This window comes from Lynx rufus, unplaced genomic scaffold, assembly GCF_022079265.1.
Source record: "Lynx rufus isolate CCGP_SWC_20201006 ecotype Redwood Valley unplaced genomic scaffold, mLynRuf1.p SCAF_7, whole genome shotgun sequence".
In the NCBI taxonomy this organism is placed as follows: Eukaryota; Metazoa; Chordata; class Mammalia; order Carnivora; family Felidae; genus Lynx; species Lynx rufus.
In genome coordinates, this window is record NW_025814889.1 from 41,990,003 (window position 1) to 42,007,457 (window position 17,455).

General features: G+C 39.5%; 1 protein-coding gene and 1 pseudogene across 1 annotated transcript in view; one reads left to right on the forward strand and one right to left on the reverse strand.

Moving 5' to 3' along the window:
* Positions 1-386: 386 nt before the first annotated feature.
* LOC124502477 (antigen WC1.1-like) overlaps positions 387-17,455 on the forward strand; it is a 58,543-nt gene continuing 41,474 nt past the window's right edge. The window contains 1 exon segment of the mRNA XM_047067156.1: positions 387-589. Coding sequence (XP_046923112.1) covers positions 514-589 — 76 coding nt within the window. The 5' untranslated portion in view covers positions 387-513.
* LOC124502478 (AN1-type zinc finger protein 6-like) lies at positions 11,902-12,553 on the reverse strand (annotated as a pseudogene).

Here is a 17,455-nt window from a genome sequence, read left to right on the forward strand (position 1 = left end):
CTTCAAACCTCCTCGTTGCTGGTTCTCTGCTTCGGCCATGAGCTAAGTCACTGGGAAGAACAATGCCTGACTGAACCAAAAACTTCCTCTCACGGGCCAAGTGGTAACTGATCGCAGCACTCTGACCCTGAAAGATCTCACGCTGCAGCGATCGGCCAAGACCCTCAGGGGAGAGAAAGCCATTCGTGCTTTTTGATGCAACTTTTCCATCCCAGCCCCCGTCATGGGGGCCTGGTTCTCAGAGACCTAAGGAAACATGGTGTCCAAAGGCCATGTTGTTCATATAAGGAGATTTTGGAGATTCAGAATCTAATTGGTGTTTGAGCTTCAGAAAGTGGCAGATGAAGTCTCCGATCGTATCTTAGATGGTAAAATGTGTGTCTATTGGTTCGCAGTAGGGAGGATGTCAGAGGATGTGTTTGTATTCTCCCCTCCCTTTACTGTAGACCTTTGTTGGTATCCTGATACCTCCTTGCAGGGTTATTTTGCAGCTGGGACTGTGACCTTGATGACATGGGAGTCAGGATGGCTTCGAATCTCCCTCTTCAGGGACTCTGTTTTCTCCTCAGCACCATGGCGGCTGCTCCAGGTGAGAGTTTCCTGGGATCAACAGTAAGTGATTGGACACCTTGGTGAAGGGAAAGGTTTCTGAAGTCAGGGAGCCAGAACCTCAATGTAAGCCATGTGTTTTTGGCCAGAAAGGGACCACATTGACTGAATGTTGGTTCTTCATTTTTTTTTTTTAATGTTTATTTTTGAGAGAGACAGAGAGTGAACGGGGAAGGGGCAGAGAGAGAGGGAGACACAGAATCTGAAGCAGGCTCCAGGCCCTGAGCTGTCAGCGCAGACCCTGACGCAGGGCTCGAACTCACGAACCATGAGACCACGACCTGAGCTGACGTCGGACATTTAACCAACCGAGCCACCCAGGCACCCCTGGATGTTGGCTCTTCTCTGTGGGGTCAACTGGTCATGGTGGCAGATTTTTCAGAGAAATGATGTGGGGCCAGACTGAGATGAGTCCGTGACAGTCCTCTCCAACGTCTCCTTTGTTTTCAGGGAGCATCTGGTTAGTCCCGGTGGTTCCCCGTGTGTGGGAAGGACCAGCGGTTGACCTCCACTGCATCTGTGGGCTGCTCCTTGCACATTCCATTTGCCTGCTTTGCAGAGGCCACCCCATCAGGATGTTTTATAGGTTTATGTTCCTGGAGGCCATGCGCTTGTGTGTGTGTGTGTGTGTGTGTGTGTGTGTGTGTGTGTGTAGAGTGGGTGTGAGGGGGGTATGAACAATATGAGAAGACTGTCAGCGGGAGAGGAACAGGGCGGCTGAGAAATGACTGAGTCTGTTGCTCTGTGAAGCACACAGTACCCACACTACTTGGAGAGTCACATCAGCTGTAGGTAACCAGATCATAGATAATCTCGCACCTGCTCCTCTCCTTCAATCCTTTGGCCTTCTCTCTGCTTGACTGCAGTGTTTGCTGAGCACGGGGTTCTGTGAGAGGCTTGGCCTCCTGGCCTCACCTATACCTACCAAGTGTCTCTTGTAGAGCAGAGGAGCCTGCAGCCATAACAGGAGGCCTCTTGTTAGTAGAGAGTAGCCATGGAGCGCCTGGGTGGCTCAGTTGGTTGAGCGTCCGACTTTGGCTTAGGTCATGATCTCGCGGCTCGTGAGTTCGAGTCCCACATCGGGCTCTGTGCTGACAGCTTGGAGCCTGCTTCGGTTTATGTGTCTCCCTCTCCCACTTACACTCTCTCCCTCAAAAATAAATTAACATTAAAAAAATAAAAGGCATTAGCCGGTGCACAGTATCAGTTACATTAAGTCTCCTGGGTCCCCACCGCAGTCCTCGCGCGTCATTTCCTGACTTGCCGGGATCCTGGACTGGTCCTTTCTCACTCCCTACAGAATTCATCCGCTGTGAATCCTGCAGGGCGCATTTTCTCTCTCTGCTTTCTTCTATCCCTCTCTGCAGGTTGCTTTCCACTGTGCCTTTGACTCGGAGGACTGCAGGCATTAGGGGTAGGGCTGCAAAAAAATCCAGCCTTCAGACTGGAGGAGGTCACTCTTTCAGATTTGGGTGCTGGTGCAGGATGAGCCTTCTTCCAGTTCTGACTCCTCTCGGTGCTCATCGTCTGCTTCCTAGAACTCAGTCTCTCAGTCCCTCCCCAACTCTCCTTGGAAGACCCCAACCTTCTAAGTTTCTGCTCCATGAGTGTTGGCTGGATGCTAGTGACGATCCTTCTCTTGACGACTTTGAAGGGCAGATAGGGGTTTTGGTCCCACGAGGGGGAGAGGCAATGAGTGTTCTGATATGAGGCCCCCTCTTCTTACTAGAAAGACTATAGGACATTTCCTCAGTAGTAACTTAAGTTGCAAGAACATTTCGCCAAAACAAGTGTTCTTTTTATTTTCCCAGAAAAAAAAAAAAAAACACCATTCAGTGTTGTCCTACTAAAATTTATTCTACTTCATACAACATTGACCTTGCTCTGTGTAAAACAATAGTCCTCGTCCTTCTGAGCATTTGATCATTTGTGAGTTGGGCACACATTACAGGAGTCTCCACTGTGAAATCCACGATGGGCATTGGCAAAAGATTATTCTTTGAAACACAGTTTATGCCATTATACACATAAGTATAGTCTCTCAAAGATGGGATAATTCAGTATTTATTATTTTGTAAACTTTTTTTAAAGTTAACAATATATTTTGGATATCTTCCTATTCTTGCACACAGTGAAAATGTTTTATGGTAGTATTACAAAAATGTAGACTGTTACAAGGGTAATATGGAAAATTTTAATTGCTTCCAATTATTTCATTATATGACCAAAATGCAATATACTTACCTAATCACCTGTTTGGGGCATTTAGTTGTTTTCACTGTGGGGTTTTTTTTTTTTTTTGAGACTAAATATTTTAATTAATTATTTTTTAAATTTGCATTCAAGTTAGTTAGCATATAGTGCAACAATGATTTCAGGAGTAGATTCCTTAATGCCCCTTACCCATTTAGCCCATCCCCCCTCCCACAACCCCTCCAGTAACCCTCTGTTTGTTCTCCATATTTAAGAGTCTCTTATATTTTGTCCCCTTCCCTGTTTTTGTATTATTTTTGCTTCCCTTATGTTCATCTGTTTTGTATCTTGAATTCTTCCTATGAGTGAAGTCATATGATATTTGTCTTTCTCTGACTAATTTCGCTTAGCATAATGCCCTCTAGTTCCATCCACGTAGTTGCAAATGGTAAGATTTCATTCTTTTTGATTGCCAAGTAATACTCCATTGTATGTATATATACCACATTGTAGACAGGTCCTAAAGGTGCAGTGATGAGAGAGTTGGAAAGCAAGGGGCTAAGACTCTCCTGGAACTGAAGCATTGGTCCCCTGGCTCAAGCCTCTTTTATTTTTACAAATTGTCTGATAATAGCAGGACATGCAACATAGTATTTGGCATCTTGACAGGTCATGAACCTGCAGTATATTCCATACTGGGTCATGAGTACATCTGGTGCCAGACAAAACATTCTTATCCCAAGCCTGATGCCCATATGGTGTCCTTCTGAAGAGAATGAACAGTCCTGGTGGCTTTCCGTTCTGGGAATGAAACTGCTTTCAGTTCCTTGCTGCTCTGTCCCTTTCCTTTAGGACATTCTTACGGTGCCTCTGGGTTCTTGTTCTCTAACACCACATCTTCTTTATCCACTCATCCATCAGTGGACATTTGGGCTCGTTCCATACTTTGGCTATTGTTGATAGTGCGGCTATAAACATTGGGGTGCATGTGTCCCTTCAAAACAGCACATCTGTATCCCTTGGATAAATACCTAGTAGTGCAATTGCTGGGTCGTAGGGAAGTTCTATTTTTAATTTTTCGAGGAAGCTCCATACTGTTTTCCAGAGTGGCTGCACTAGTTTGCATTCCCACCGCAAAAGAGATCCTCTTTCTCCGCATCCTCGCCAACATCCATTGTTTCCTGAGTTGTTAATGTTAGCCATTCTGACAGGTGTAAGGGTGGTATCTCATTGTGGTTTTGATTTGTATTTCCCTGATGATGAGTGATGTTGAACATTTTTTCATGTGTCAGTTGGCCCTCTGGATGTCTTCTTTGGAGAAATGTCTGTTCATGTCTTCTGCCCATTTCTTCATTGGATTATTTGTTTTTTGGGTGTTGAGTTTGATAAGTTCTTTATGGATTTTGGATACTAACCCTTTATCTGATATATAACTTGCAAATATCTTCTCCTATTCTGTTGGTTGCCTTTTAGTTTTTCTGATTGTTCCCTTCACTGTGCAGAATATTTTTATTTTGATGAGGTCCCAATAGTTCACTTTTGTTTCTGTTTCCCTTGCCTTCAGAGACGTGCTACTAAGAAGTTGCTGCGGCCAAGGTCAAAGAGGTTTTTGCCTGCTTTCTCCTCAAGGATTCTGATGGCTTCCTATCTTACATTGGGTCTTTCTTCCATTTTGAGTTTATTTTTGTGTATGGTGTAAGGAAGTGGTCTAGGTTCATTTTCCTGCACATCGCTGTCCAGTTTTCCCAGCACCACTTGCTGAAGAGACTGTCTTTATTCCATTGGATATTCTTTCCTGCTTTGTCAAAGATTAGTTGGCCATAGGTTTGTGGGTCCATTTCTGGGTTCTCTATTATATTCCACTGATTTGAGTGTCTGTTTTTGTGCCAGTACCATACTGTCCTGGTGATTACAGCTTTGTAATACAGCTTGAAGTCTGGAATTGTGACGCCTCCAGCTTTGGTTTCCTTTTTCAAGATTGCTTTGGCTATTCACAGTCTTTCCTGGTTCCATACAAATTTTAGGATGGTTTGTTCTAGCTCTGTGAAGAATGCTGGTTTATTTTGATAGGGATTGCATTGAATATGTAGATTGCTTTGGATAGTATTGACATTTTAACATATTTGCCCAGGAGCATGGAATATTTTTCCATTTTTTTGTGTCTTCTCAATTTCTTTCATATGCTTTCTATAGTTTTCAGTGTATAGATTTCTCACCCCTTTAGCTAGATTTATTCTTAGGTATTTTATGTTTTTTGGTGCAATTGTAAATGGGATCGATTTCTTGATTTCTATTTCTGTTGCTTCATTGTTGGTGTATTGGAAGGCAACCGATTTCTGTGCATTGATTTTATATCCTACAACTTTGCTGAATTCATGGATCAGTTCTAGCAGTTTTTTTGGTGGAATCTTTTGGGTTTTCCATGTAGAGTATCATGTCATCTGTGAAGAGTGAAAGTTTGACCTTTTGGCTGATTTGGATGCCTTTTATTTCTTTGTGTTGTCTGATTGCTGAGGCTAAGACTTCCAATACTATGTTGAATTACAGTGGTGAGAGTGGACATCCCTGTCTTATTCTGGACCTGAGGGGGAAAGCTCAGTTTTTCCCCATTGAGGATGATATTAGTGTTGGGTCTTTTATATATGGCTTTTATGATCTTGAGGTATGATCTTTCTATCCCTACTGTCTTGAGAGTTTTTATCAAGCATTTTGTCAAATGCTTTCTCTGCATCTATTGAGAGGATCATATGGTTCTTGTCCTTTTTTTTATTGATATGATGGATCACACTGAGTGTTTTGCAGATATTGAACCAGCCCTGCATCCCAGGTATAAATCCCACTTGGTTGTGGTGAATAATTTTTTTAATGTATTGTTGGATCCGGTTGGCTAATATCTTGTTGAGGATTTTTGCATCCATGTTCATCAGGGAAATTGGTGTATAGTTCTCTTTTTAGTGGGATCTTTGGTTTTAGAATCAAGGTAATGCTGGCTTCAGTTTTCCTTCCATTTCTATTTTTTTGGAACAGCTTCAAGAGAATAGATGTTAACTCTTCTTTAAATGCTTATTAAATCCCCCTGGAAAGCCATCTGGCCCTGGACTCTTGTTTTTTGGGAGATTTTTAGTTACTAATTCGATTTCTTTACTTGTTATGGGTCTGTTCAAATTTTCTATTTCTTCCTGTTTCAGTTTTGGTAGTTTATATGTTTCTAGGAATTTGTCCATTTCTTCCAGATTGCCCATTTTATTGGCATATAATTGCTCATAATATTCTCTTATTATTGTTTGTATTTCTGCTGTGTTGGTTGTTGTGATCTTTCCTCTGTCATTCTTGATTTTATTTATTTGGGTCCTTTCCTTTTTCTTTTTTATCACACTGGCTAGGGGTTTATAAATTTTGTTAATTCTTTCAAAGAACCAGTTTCTGGTATCATTGATCTATTCTACTGTTTTTTTGTTTTTGTTTTTGTTTTTTTTTGGTTTTGATAGCATTGATTTCTGCTCTAATCTTTATTATTTCCTGTCTTCTGCTGGTTTGGGGTTTTATTTGCTGTTCTTCTTCCAGCTCTTTAAGGTGTAAGGTTAGGTTGTGTATCTGAGACCTTTCCTCCTTCTTTAGGAAGGGCTGGATTGCTATATATTTCCCTCTTATGACCATCTTTGCTGTGTCTCAGATGTTTTGGGTTGTGGCGTTATCATTTTCATGGCTTCCATGTACTTTTTAACTTCCTCTTTAAATTCTTGGTTAGCCCATTCATTCTTTAGTAGGATGTTATTTAGTCTCCAAGTATTTGTTATCATTCCAAATTTTTCTTGTGGTTGATTTTGAGTTCATAGCATTGTGGTCTGAAAATATGCATGGAATGATCTTGATCTTTTTGTACTTGTTGAGGGCTGGTTTGTGTCCCAATATGTGATCTATTCTGGAGAATGTTCCATGTGCACTGGAGAAGAATGTGTATTCTGGTGCTTTAGGAATGAAATGTTCTGAATATATGTTAAGTCTATCTGGTCCAGTGTGTTATTCAAAGCCATTGTTTCCTTGTTGATATTCTGTTTAGATGATCTGTCCATTGTTGTAAGCAGGGTGTTGAAGTTCCCAACTATTATGGTATTATTATCAATGAGTTTCTTTATGTTTGTGATTAATTGATTTATATATTTGGGTGCTTTACATGTGAAGCATAAATGTTTACAATTGTTAGGTCTTCTTGGTGGATAGACCCCTTGATTATGATATAATTCCCTTCTTCATCTCTTGTTACAGTCTTTACTTTAAAGTCTAGATTGTCTGATATAAGTATGGCTACTCTGGCTTTCTTTTGTTGACCATTAGCATGATAGATGGCTCTCTATCCTCTTACTTTCAATCTGAAGGTGTCTTTAGGTCTAAAGTGGGTCTCTTGTAAACAGCATATAGATGGATCCTATTTTCTTATCTGTTATGTTACCTTATGTCTTTTGATTAGAGCATTGAGTCCATTAACGTTTAGAGTGAGTACTGAAAGATATGAATTCATTGCCATTATGTAGCCTTAGAGTTGGAGTTTCTGGTAGTGTTCTCTGGTCTTTTCTAGTCTTTGCTGCTTTTTTTTTTTTTTCATCTTTTCTCTCCTCAGAGAGTCCCCCTTAAAATTTCTTGCAGGGCTGTTTAGTGGTCACAAACTCCTTTAATTTTTATTTGTCTGGGAACATTTTTATCTCTCCTTCTATTTTGAATGACAGCCTTGCTGGATAAAGAATTCTTGGTTGCATATTTTTCTGATTCAACACTTTGAATAGATCCTGCCACTCCTTTCTGGCCTGCCAAGTTTCTGTGGATAGGTCTGCTGCAAACCTGATCTGTCTTCCCTTGTAGGTTAAGGACTTTTTTCTCCCTTGATGCTTTCATAATTCTTTCCTTGCCTGAGTATTTTGTGAATTTGACTATGATGTGCCTTGTTTATGGTCAGTTTTTGTTAAATCTATTGGGAGTCCTCTGTGCTTCCTGGATTTGATGTCTGTGTCTCTTGCCAGGTTAGGAAAGTTTTCTGCTATGATTTGCTTACATAACCTTCTACCCCTTTTTCTCTCTCTTCATCTTCTGGGACCCCTATGATTCTGACGTTGTTCCTTTTTAATGAGACACTGATTTCTCTGATTCTTAAATCATGCTCTTTTGCCTTAGTCTCCCTCTTTTTTCTGCTTCATTATTCTCCATAAGTTTGTCCTCTATATTGCTGATTCGCAGCTCTGCCTCATCCATTCTTGCCGCCATGGCATCCATTAGAGATTGCAGCTGAGTTATAGTGGTTTTTTTTTTTTTTTTCAATTTCATCCTGACTAGTTTTACTTCTTTTATCTCCGCAGAAAGGGATTCTAATCTATTTTCAATCCCAGCTAGTATTTTTATTATCATGATTCTAAATTCTGGTTCAGATATCTTGCTTGTATCTGTGTTAAGTTTCTGGCTGTCATTTCTTCTTGCTGTTTCTTTGGGGTGAATTCCTTTGTTTCATCATTTTGAAGGAAGGAATGGAATTAATAAGGTAAAAAAAATTAAAATTAAAAAATTAAAAACAACACAAAAAAATCAAATTTATTTGACAGATTAGAGAAAAAAGGGAAAGATAAGAAAAGAAAAAAAAGGGAAGATGTTTGAAATTTTGAAAAAATGAATAGAGTGAAATAGAATAAAATGAAATGATGGAAGTAAAATAGAATTTGAAAAATTTACAAAAAAGTAAAAAATATAGTAGAAAAAAGTTAAAGAAAAATATTTTTAATAAAAATTGAAAATAAAAATAAATTTTTCTTTCTGTATTCAAGAAGAAGAAAAGAAATGAAAACGAAATAAAATGGAATAGATTCACCAGCAAACAGACTGAAATACAATTGAAATTACATCATTTTCCCCTAGAAGTCAAACTATGAAGCACTTTATAGTCTGTAAACTAGCAGGCAGACACTTGTGGTGTTTCTGAAGAGCGAGGTTGGCCCAGTTGGGCGGGGCTTAGTGTAATGGCTCTGTTCTCCACTAGATGGTGCTGCTTAGCTTACTGGGATGGATTGCTGTGGGACTTGTAGGTGTGTATGTGCATGCATGGGAGGGGTGAAATGGAGTCACCCAGCTACCCAGTCTCTAGTATTAGACTCAGTTCTCCTTGATCAGCAATCGTACACCCATCCTTTGTCTCTGCCTTCTGTCCACTCCCTGCTTTTACACTGTCTGTGACCAAGCGGTTGCCAGGCGGTACCTCCCTCCTGAGTTTTATCTCAGATGTGGCTGTGTTTCCCAATCCCTCACTTCTGAGGGACTGTGGCTTTCACTTGCTCAGACCTTCTGGGGGAAGGGTCTCACCAAGCAATGGCTGGGTGCCGGCCAGCCCTCAGGAACGTTTGTGGGACCATGCTGCTTTTGACGCCCAGAAACTGTGGCTGGGTGCCAACCTGCCCCAGAAGCACTTCACATGATCAATGTAGCAGAAGTGTTTCAGGGATTATGGAAAATCACAATACATATCGGCACCAGGCTTCCCCACTTAACATCCTTGTTCCAGCATCAACGAATGTGGTTGTTCTCTGGGGTCTGCTGGGAACTTTGGCTGTCAGGTGACCATACAGCCTCTACCAAATGTCCTCCCAGTAGGGGAACAGCCTCTCCCCGTGTGGCCCAAGGACCCCTGGACCTCACTCTCTGCTCCTGGGGACTTGTCCTGCCCATCAGAGCACTGCTAGGTATTGAGCTGTGGAGTTGACTCTACACTCCCCCTGCTTATAGAGTCTTAATGGAATTTAAACCCTTTTCTTTCCCCTTTCTCCCTTTTTTTCTTCAGTCCCTGCAGCTGTTTCTACTTTTCCACTTTCTCTCCAGCTGCTTTTGGGGAGGGGTGCTTTTCCCGTCCTCCCCCCATCTCTGTCCTCTCTCCGCAAGCAAAAAGAGCTCCCTGCTCTCCTCAGCTTCTCTCTTCCCCAGTTCACCTCTCCGCACTGCATACCTGCTGAGTTCTGTGGTTCAGGTTGTGCAGATTGTTGTGTTAATCCTCAAATCAGTTTTCTAGGTGTGTAGGATGGTTTAATGTTCATCTGGCTGTATTTTATGGATGCAACACTCAAAAAAACTTTCCATGCTGTTCCGCCATCTTGGCCCCTCTGTTTTCAGTGTTTCGGCCATTTTGAAAAATGTTGTTCTGAACTTCCTTATACTTAAATGTAAATCACTTCATGATTGTGTTTCTCAATAACATTCTAGGAGTGGAATTACTGTTTTATAGTCTATAAATACCTTCAAAGCTTTTGATACACAAAAATCATTTGCCTGCCAGAAATGTTTGCACTAAATTTTATTCTCACTAACATTGTATACAAGTTTTAATTTCCATATCCCCTCACCAACATTGGCTATTTATCAAATTTTAAAAACGTGGCCAGTTTTGGAGTACCTGGGTGGCTCAGTTGGTTGAGCGTCAGGCTCTTGATTTTGGCTCAGGTCATGGTCTCACAGTTCATGAGTTCGAGCCCTGCATCAGGTCTGAGCTGATGGTGCAGAGCCTGCCTGGGATTCTCTCTCTCTCCCTCTCTCTCCTTCTGTCTCTGCCCCTCTTCTGCTCATGCTCTCCCTCTCTCTTTCTCAAAATAAAATCAGGGACTTAAAAAAAACTGGCCAGTTTTGTAAACAAAAACGGGTACATATTAGCTAATTTAATCCTTCATTTGTGAATTACTTGCTAATGATGTCTGCCCTTTTAAACTTGGGATGTTTGTCATTTTTGTCATGATTTATATTGGAACTCTTTATCTTGTTACTACCACTATGACTATGACAATGATAACTACTACCAGCACCAGATACTTACATTGCATTCACTTTTATTTTTTTAAATTTGTTTAATCTTTATATTTGAGAGAGAGAGAGAGAGAGAGAGAGAGAGAGAGAGAGATACAGAGTGCAAGTAAGGGAGGAATAGTGAAAGAGAGGGAGACACAGAATCTGAAGCAGGCTCCAGGCTCTGAGCTGTCAGCACAGAGCCCGATGCGGGGCTTGAACTCACGGACCACCAGATCATGACCTGAGCTGAAGTTGGACACAACCGACTGAGCCACCCAGGTGCCCCTCTGCCAATTTTTATTGGATTATTTGTTTTTTGGGTATTCAGTTCTATCAGTTCTTTGTATGTTTTGGATACTAACCCTTTATTGGATATGTCATTTGCAAATTTCTTCTCCCATTCAGTAAGTTGCCTTTTAGTTTTGTTGATTGTTTCCTTTGCTGTGCAGACATTTTTTATTTTGATGTAGTCCCAATAGTTTGCTTGCTTGCTTGCTTATTTATTTATTTATTTATTTATGGTTTTCCTTTTTATTTAATCACAGATGGGTGGGGTAAACGTAAGCGCAGCACAATTACTCCGGATCATTCTTCATATTGTATACACACCCAGACCGGTGAGCACAATCTGAAAGAAACCTGCAGTCAGCAATGAAACGCATACAGCTGTTCCTTCCCTTGCTCAAAATAATTCAAAAACACACAAACTTAGAATCTCATCAGCACACACTCTCCTGTGACAGATGATTCAGACAGAAATGGCAGGTGCAAAGAAACTATATGCTGACACCTGTATAACCTTTGTTAATGAAATAACAGAAGCGGCCATAATGATTAAAATACGCTCAGTTACTGGTAGTGAGTTGTGCCCTAATGGGCATCATCAAAAGAGAAATCATGCTGCAGAGTAAAGTTGCATATACACACACAAGAAGAAAAATAAACTGCAAGATGCAAGCATGCATGCATGCTTAATAATGGGAAAATCACAGCCCTCTGCAAGTTCTCCACCTTTGATATAAAAGCCCTCTGCACTCAACTAAAATTAAAGTGCTCTTAAAAAGGTAATACTTGTAAAGTTTACTTAAGTCTTTTCAGCCACAGGAACTGCAGTGGAAATAAATGTTCAGTCATTTCCAAAACAAAACCAAAAATCTATTTTTCTGATGACATGCATGATTAAAAGGTCTATGCAACGTACACCGCTCTACATTCCCAAGGACTACAAAAAAAAGACGTCAAGTCAACTTTTAGTGTGCAGATGGTCAAAGGAGTTTGTATTCCGGCAGGGGTTCAAATCTCCTGGATCTTTTCGCCTACAGCTACCGGGTTTTCTTTTCTGAGTTTCTCCGTGGCATCAGCTTTGTAATTGTGTGAGCAATTGTGCACGTCTGAGTAACGGGGTACATCACAATAAACATGTCCACACTGGCATTTAAACCCAGTAAGCCCTACTTTCTTCCTGCACATGAAACAGCGGTTCTTTTTCTGTTTTGGTTTTTCAAGAGACTTGCTTTGCTCTTCAGATGGCTGCTGTGCCGTATCTGATACTGAAGCTTGCAGGTCTTCCCTTTCAGGCATTGCTTTGTCCACAGGTATACTATTCACTTGGGAAGATGTTACAGATTCTGATATGAGTGGCTGATTTGATACAGGTCTTGGCTACACGGATGCAGATATGGAGTCCAGTGGTGACTGCGCATCGGGGATGCAGCCGTCTGCGTGCTGGACTGAAGAAGACTCAGACATACTACCGACAGAAGCTGCAGGTGGGCTGGTTCTACCATTACTGCTATTCTGCCTTTGAAGATGTTCTTTATAGCATACTGAACACATGCCATTTGTAGAGGGTTTCCATAAAATCCGCAGCCAGTAGAACAAAGCATAGGCACTTGGCTGTGATTGGTTTCTTGAGCCATGTTTCTCTGGTGCACACCCACAAAACCTGCACAGTTTTCTGTTTCCCCAACAGTTTATTTTTGCTTTTATTTCCCTTGCCCCAGGAGACATATCTAGAAAAATGTTGCTATGGCAATAGAGATTACTGCCTGTGCTCTTTTTAAGAATTTTAGGTTTCACGTCTCACATTTAGGTCTCTAATCCATTTTGAGTTTTTTTGTGTGTACAATGAAAGAAAGCAGTCCAGTTTCATTCTTTTGCATGTGGCTGTCCAGTTTTCCAGAAACCATTTGTTGAAGAGACTGTCTTTTTCCCATTGGATATTCATTCCTCCTTTGTCAGAGATTAATTGACCATGTAATTGTGGGTTTATTTCTGGGTTTTCTGTTCTATTCTATTGATCTATGTGTCTATTTTTATGCCAGTACCATACTGTTTTAATTACTACTGCTCTGTAATATAACTTGACATCTGGAATTGTAATATCTACAGTTTTGTTTTTCTTTTTCAAATTTGCTTTGGCTATTTGGGATCTTTTGTGGTTTCATACGAATTTTAGGATTGTTTGTTCTTGTTCTGTGACAAATGCTGTTGGTATTTTGATAGGGATGGCATTAAATCTGTAGATTGCTTTGTGTAATGTACACATTTTTAACAGTAACCGTTTTTCCAACCCATGAGCATGGACCGTTTTTCCATTTCTTTGTGTCATCTTGAATTTCTTTCCTCAGTGTTTTAGAGTTTTCAGAGTACAGGTCCTTTACCCCTTTGGTTAAGTTTATTCACAGATATTTTATTATTTTTGGTGCAGTTGTAAATGGGATTACTTTCTTAATTTCTCTTTCTGTTGTTTCATTATTAAAGTATAGGAATGCAACACATTTCTGTGCATTGATTTTGTATCCTGAGACTTTACTGAATTCATTGATGAGTTCTAGTAGTTTTTTGATGGAATCTTCAGGGTTTTCTATATATAGTGCCATGTTATCTGCAAATAGTGAGAGTTATACTTCTTCCTTACCAGTCTGGATAATTTTTATTTCTTTATGTTGTGTAATTGCTGTCTAGGACTTCCAGTACTATGTTGAATAGAAGTGGTGAGAATGGACATCCTTATCTTGGTCCTGACTTTAGGGGAAAAACTCTCAGTTTTTTACCATTGAGTATGATATTGGCAGTGAGTTTTTCATATAAGGCCTTTACTATCTTGAAGAATGTTCCCTCCAGACCCACCTTACAGAGGGTTTTTATCATGAATGGATGTCATATTTTGTCAAAGGCTTTTCATGCATCTACTGAAATGATCACACGAGTTTTATCCTTTGTCTTATTGATGTGATGTATCATGTTAATTGTTTTACAAATATTGAACCATGCTTGAATCCTGGGAATAAATCCCACTTGATTGTGGTGTATGATTTTTTAAATGTATTGTTGGATTAGGTTTGCTAATATTTTGTTGAGGAGTTTTGTACCTATATTCATGAGAGATATTGACCTGTAGTTCTTTTTGTGTGTGTGTGTGTGCTATCTTTATCTGATTTTGACATCAGGGTGATACGAGCCTCATAGAATGAATTTGGAAGTTTTCCTTCCTTTTGTATTTTTTGGAATAGTTTGAGAAGAATAAGTATTAACTGTTCTTTAAATGTTTGGCAAAATTCACCTGTGAAGGCCTCTGGTTCTAGACTTGTTTTTTGGGAGTTTTTGATTACTGATTCAATTCCATTGTTGGTGATTGGTCTGTTTAAACTTTCTATTTCTTCCTGCTTTAGTGTTGGTAGGCTATATGTTTCTAGGAAGTGACTTTAATTTTCTTTATGTGTTTTTTGATGAACAAATCGCTTAATTTTAATTTAACCAAATTTATCAATCTTTTCTTTCTTTTTGTACTCAAACTAAGAAATCTTTCCCTACCCCCATGTTTAATAGCTATTCAGCTACTGTTTCTACTAGGCATTTTAAAGTTTAATTTTGAGAGGTGGTTTACTAAATCCATATGGAGATGGTAGCTGTTTATTATGTGAGGTAGGAATCTAATATAATTTTTTTCCATTTGGGTCATAAGTTTCCACCTCCGTTTATGTAATTGATCTTGCTTCTTTGACATGCCTTCCTTTGACATGCTTGCTTGCTTTTTTGACATGCCTTCTTTGTCATATCCTAACTCCACTTATGCCTTTGTCTGCTTTATTTATTTATTTGAAGTTTTTTTAATGTTTATTTATTTTTGAAGGAGAGAGAGACAGAGTGTGAGTGGGGGAGGGGCAGAGAGAGAGAGAAAGAGAGAGAGAGAGAGACAGAGACAGAATCTGAAGCAGGCTCCAGGCTCTGAGCTGTCAGCACAGAGCCTGAGGCGGGGCTCAAACTCACAAACTGCAAGATCATGACCCGAGCCGAAGTCGGACGCTCAACCGACTGAGCCACCCAGGCACTCCTGCCTTTGTCTGTTTTAAAATTTTTTATTTACTTTATTAAAATTTTTATTATTGTCTTTGTTCCAGCTGCTATAATAAAATACCATAGACTGGGTGGCTTAAACAACACACATTTATTTCTCACAGTTCTGGAGGCTAGAAGTCCAAGATCAAGGTTCTGGCAGATTTGGTGTCTGGTGGCATTTTCTTCCTGGTTTGCAGATGGCTACCTTCTTGCTATATCTTTATGTGGCAGAGAGAGAGAGAGAGAGCGAGAGAGAGCGAGAGAGAGTGAGAGAGAGCGAGAGAGAGCAAGCTCTCTAGTTTCATTTTAATGTCACTAATCCCATCACAGGACTTTACCTTCATGAACTAATCTAAATGTGATTATTTTCAAAAGGCCCCACTTCCAAATACCATCATACTGGGGCAATAGGGCTTCAATGTATGAATTTGGAGTGGGGGACACAAATGTTCTATTGGTCAAACTATCCTATTGCTAGAACCATGCTGTTTTATTAATATTAAACTTCACAATAAGGCTTGATATTTAATAGAGAAAGCTCCCCTGTCCCTGATCCTGTTTCTTTTCTTTTTTAAAAAATAATTTAAAAAAATGTTTATTTTTGAGAGAGAGAGAGAACGAGAGCGAGTATGAGCAAGGGAGAGAGGTGCAAAGAGAGAGGGGGACAGAGGATCCAAAGTGGGTTCTGTGCTGACAGCAGAGAGACCAACATGGGGCTCGAACTCACATACCATGAGATCATGACCTGAGCCAAAGTTGGATGCTCAACTGACTGAGCCACCCAGGAGCCCCTGAACCTTTTTCTGAAAAAAGTTTTGACTCTTGTTGGTTCTTTGCTCTCCCACATATATTTGGAAGGAGCACGTCAGATTACATGAAAAACCATGAAGGGATTTTTAATGGAATTGCACTGGATCTATACATCATACACTAGTTAGAAGGGAATAAAGTACAAATCATTGTTGTTAAGAATCTTGTTTATTGGCATGATTTTTCTCCTCACTTAAGTTTTCTTAAATAACTTCTCTCTCTTTTTTTTTTTTTTTGAGAGAGAGAGAGGAGAGAGAGAGAATGAGTGGGGGAGTGACAAAGGGAGAGGGAGAGAGAGAATCTAAAGCGAGCTCCATGTTGGGTATGGAGCTCACTGAGGGGCTTGATCTCATGACTGTGAGATCATGGCCTGAGCCAAAATCAAGAGTCAGAGGCCTAACCAACTAAGTCACCCAGTTGCCTTGGTATTTTGTGTCTTTCAAGGAAGTTTCCATTCATCTAGTTTAACAGCATAAAGTTGATTTGTAATATTCCCTTATTATCATTTTAATGACTGTAAGAACCTAGTAGTATCTCTTATTTATTCCTCATATTGATACTTTGTGTCTTCTCTCCTTTCCCCTCTTTTTTGTATGTGGCTACATGTTTATGAATTATCTTATTATTTTCAAATAGCAAATTTTTGGTTTCATTTGTTTTCCCGATTATTTTGGGTCCATTTTATGTTTACTGATACTTACTCCATTTTTTTTTTTTACTTCTGCTTTCCTTGGGTTTAATTTGCTGTGCCTTTCTAGTTTATTAAGGTGGAAGCTTTGATTTGAGAACATTCTTATTTTATAGTTTAAATATTTAGTGCTAGAAGTTTCTTTCTAGGCACTGTTTTGTCTCCTACCACGTATATTGATATGTTGTGTTTTTGTGTCACTCACTGTAAAATCTTTCCTAATATTTCTTATAATTTTTATTTGATTCATGAATTATTTGAGTTCATTGTTAATTTCCATATATTCCTAAGGTTTTAAATATCTTTTTTCCAGCCTTATAGAGATACAATTGACATATAACGTTTTAAGCTTAAGCATACAATGTGATGACTTGATATACTTGTATATCATGAGATTATTACCACAATAACATTAGATAACACCTCCATCACTTCACATGATTACCATTTCTTTATAATGGTGGGAGCATTTAAGATCTACTCTCTTAGCAACTTTCAAGTATATAATACAGTATTGTTACCTATAATCACCATGCTGTACACATAAGATTATTCATCTTATAACTGGAAGTTTGTAGCCTCTGATTAACATCTAGCCATTCCTCCCATCAGCCACCACTAGCATCCACCATTCTAATCTCATTTCTAGGAGTTTGGCTTTTATAGATTCCACATGCAAGTGAGATCATGGAGGATTTTTCTTTCTCTGGTGAACTTATTTCAGCAGTGTAATGTCTTCAAGGTCATCTATGTTGTCCCAAATGGCAAGATTTCCTTCTTTCTCATGGCTGAATAATATTACTCTGTGTGTGTGTGTATACGTGTATCCCATCATCTTTTTCCATTCATTCATCAACAGGTTATTTTCATATCTTGACTATTTTGAATCATACTGCAATGAACATGGGAGCACATATAACTCTTTGAAATCATGTTTTCATTTCCTTTGGGTAAATACCCAGAAATGGGATTGTTAGATCATATGGTAGTTCTATTTTTAATTTTTTG